General features: G+C 48.2%; 2 protein-coding genes across 4 annotated transcripts in view; one reads left to right on the top strand and one right to left on the bottom strand.

Moving 5' to 3' along the window:
- LOC113487884 (arylacetamide deacetylase-like 4) overlaps positions 1–3,491 on the top strand; it is a 16,751-nt gene that overhangs the window by 9,241 nt on the left and 4,019 nt on the right. For 2 of the 3 annotated variants that reach the window (XM_026862807.1, XM_026862808.1), the window contains exon 4: positions 1,385–1,820. The exons of the other annotated variant lie outside the window; for it this stretch is intronic. In XM_026862807.1, the coding sequence (XP_026718608.1) occupies positions 1,385–1,820 (436 nt within the window). The remainder of the gene's footprint in view (positions 1–1,384; positions 1,821–3,491) is intronic. 3 annotated transcript variants of the gene reach the window in all.
- The window catches only part of LRRC38 (leucine rich repeat containing 38), a 47,899-nt gene continuing 47,010 nt past the window's right edge, over positions 2,603–3,491 (bottom strand). Inside the window, exon 4 of the transcript XR_003399870.1 lies at positions 2,603–2,949. The gene's annotated coding sequence lies outside the window, so the exon portion shown is untranslated. The remainder of the gene's footprint in view (positions 2,950–3,491) is intronic.

Raw genomic sequence — 3,491 nt, 5'->3', positions numbered from 1 at the left:
GGGGCTGTGCACCCAGATCGCCTTCACCCGCTACTTGCAGTCCGGGAGGAAGCTGGGGCCGGACCCGCAGCTCTCGCTGCAGGACGCGCGGTTCGCCGGGGTGCCGGTGAGGGTCTACCGGCCCCGCGCCCCCTCTGCCGGCCTGCGGGCGGGCGCCATCTTCTTCCACGGCGGCGGCTGGCTGTACTGCAGCATCGGTAAGGCGGGCCGGGCCGGTTCCCCCCCGCCACGCTGTGCGCGGCCGCTGTTACCGCCGGGAGGCGGGGGGAATAACTCTGCCCCGAGACCTGCGGGAAGGTCTGCACCGCGGCTGAGATTTCCCGTCATCTTGGGCCAGCTCCGCGCTGCGGGCGAACGGCGGCCGCCGGCCGCGCTGAGGGGGAGAGGGGCGGGCGGGAAGAGGAGGCTTCCACCTTCCTCGGCTCCTGCATCTGGAAGCGGAGCGGGCAGCGAGCTAACCGCCCCGCAACTTTTTGCAGATTCCCATGAAAACATCTGCCGGTACATTGCCAGAGAGAGCGAGTCGGTGGTTGTGTCTGTTGGGTGAGTTCTGTCTGCTACCCTATGGAAGTCTTTTTTGCTTCTTTGCACTTCTCGGCACCAGTGTTGCACGTCTTGTGGGAACACTCCTCCTCAGTAAACCACTTCCCCAGGATCCCAGATGGTCAGACAGAATTTCAAGGGCACTATTTTCATTTCTCCAGCCCCCGCAATCTGCTAATGCAGGAAGAGTGCAAACAGACCCCAAAGTAAGGTTCATGTATCTCCCAACACAGAGATCTGCTGGCACAACACAAAAAGAAGGAATGCTCTCTCCAGAAGAGTTTTCTAACGTGTTGAGAACTGACTAATAAACAAACTTGGAAGGTGGCGATTCATTTAGCTGTTTAAGTAGATGTAATCACCCTGTAAACTTTAAGGAGCTTTAGAACAGAGTCATAGTAATACCAATAGTACCAAAAATAATTTTATTAATACCAAAAAATATAACTCTGTCCCAGTTAATTAAATAAACAATGCAAAAATGAAAAATAAATCTGTTATCGAGAGGAAATATCCTAAGTAAAGGCGAGATGCGGACTGATTAAATTATGTCATTGACAAACCAGATGCAGTCTACACCAGAAGAGTAAAATTAACTTGTATCACTTAAGTTCTGATCAGTGCTGTGTCTGAAGATCCCAACTATGCTACTTCATCCTACTGGCTATCATTTCTATGTGATCACTTGCTGGACAGTTACCTGTTTAGCAGATAATGCCACTGGGTTTTTTGCTGAAGGAAGAATACTCCAAACAACACAGGGAAAGCCATAGTGCTGTAGGAAATTTGTATTTACAGTTATGACCTTTCCTTCTCTTTTGTTGTCTCTTCTGTGTACTAGGTACCGTTTAGCCCCTGAACACAAATACCCCGCTGCGTACGAAGACTGTCTTAATGCCACCATACACTTTATGAAGAATATAGAGCACTACGGGGTGGATCCTGCCCGTATAATTGTCTGCGGGGACAGTGCTGGGGGCAATCTAGCAGCTGCTGTTAGCCAGACCCTTGCAGGTGGCTCAGACCTCCCCAAACTGCGTGCTCAGATCTTGATCTACCCAGGTCTGCAGGCAGTGGACTTCAATTTACCATCCTATCAGCAGAATCAGGGAGTCCCTCTCTTAATCCGAAAGCATGCCGCTTTCTTCGCTTTGCAGTACCTAAATGGGGATGCATTGCATATGCAAGAGGTCTTGGAGGGCTCTCATATTCCTCCAGATATGAGGCTGAAATACAGGAAGTGGGTGAGTCCAGATAACATCCCCGAAAAATTTAAGGCCAGAGGCTACAAACCACACAAGCCCCATGAATTCAAGGCTGAAGTTTTTGAGAAAGTGAAAAGACTCTGTGAGCCCAACCTGTGCCCGCTGTTAGCTGAAGATGCTCTTATTCAGCAGCTGCCCGAGTCCTTCATCTTGACCTGCGAGTATGACGTGCTGAGGGACGACGGCTTGCTCTACAAGAAGAGATTGGAGGACAACGGTGTTCGAGTGACCTGGTACCACCTCGAGGATGGATTCCATGCAATCATAGGCTTTTTTGATTATCATGGTTTGTCATTTCCAGCTGGGAAAAGGGGACTGGACAGAATTGTCAAATTCATAAAACACCTGTAAAAACAACTTTCCCTCTTTATGTTTCTCCCACCCAGGTCTCTGTTTAGGCTCCCAAGCCTCAGATGGTACTTGTTGACAAAAATGTGATACCCTTTAATGTGTAAAATACCAATTTTGATATTAATGAGCTTCAAATTCTGTCTGAACACTGGTCTTTGTCCTCCTGAGACTATTGACAGTTCAGTCTTTACAATTTCAACATTTTCGACATGCTGTGTTTCAGTCCCTTTTCTTTTAAAACACCATTTGATTGATTCCTTGTATTTCATTACCAGATGATTTACTTCTATGTAAATAATGTCTGTGGAATGATTTGGATTAAAGAACTCTTGTGAATTAGTCAAGATCTTTGTAGTGTCCATTTGATAAACTCCAAAGCACAACTTTATTTTATGTAGCTAAAAAGTACAAGTTAGGTACATCATGAGCTGGAGGGAGGAGTTAGAGGAAAACTCTGGAAATCCAGGCAGAGATCAAGGTCTCGGTGAGGGGGTTCAACATCCCTTCAGTGGGCACGGCAGAGCCGCATCTGCAGAGCAGCAGTATGAGGCAGGAGCTGATCGGGGACACCTTGCTGGAGGTAAGGGCTGCCCTCATGTTGAAATCACAGGAGCTCTATAAACTCCTACTTAATTTTGGGATGTCTCCATTACACCCACTGAAGCTCAAGTCAAGAGATACTGGCTGGAGGGAACAATTCTTTCTCAAACTTCCTAAAACTGTCAGGTTTTAGGAAGAGAGCAAGAGCGTGTGAACCGGGCTCTTGATCTGTGTATACTGGAAGGTTTACCTGAAAGAGAGAAAATACAAACTCTGTTCATGTTCTTTCAGAGAGTAGTTCCCCAGTGGTATTTAGAATTTGTGCTGTGATGTTTCTCCATGTATTTTTAGTTTTCTTTATAGGACAAGGCAGTGTATTCCTCGACATGATGCTTCATTATACTCTGCTGATGAAAGCAAGGAAAACCAGTAGTGAGCACACCAGTATAGTAAGACTGAAGAAATTAAAATCCTCAGGAAAAATCTGAGGAAATCAGAGTTTTTTACAACAAATGCTGCCTTCTATTTAGATTTCACAGTGCAAAGGCAGCCCTTCCTCTAGCTTCCGCCAGGCTGCCGTTAGACAGAGTCCCTAAATTTGAGGACAAGCAACCTCCTCCCGGCGATCCGAAGATGAATCCGCCAGGAACGCAGGTGCCCTGCAACCCGCCGCAGGCTGTCCGCCTCTTCGGAAACGGCGGGGCCGGTGCCAAGGCCCGGCAGGGACATGCGGGCCTTAAGCCGGGCGCCCCCCCCGCCCCCCTCCAGCTTCTTTTTTTTTTTTTTCCCCTG

This window comes from Athene cunicularia (genome assembly GCF_003259725.1).
Source record: "Athene cunicularia isolate RWA chromosome 21 unlocalized genomic scaffold, athCun1 chr21_part1, whole genome shotgun sequence".
In the NCBI taxonomy this organism is placed as follows: Eukaryota; Metazoa; Chordata; class Aves; order Strigiformes; family Strigidae; genus Athene; species Athene cunicularia.
Note: the sequence above shows the minus strand (reverse complement) of the source record. Positions and strands in the feature narration are given on the sequence as shown.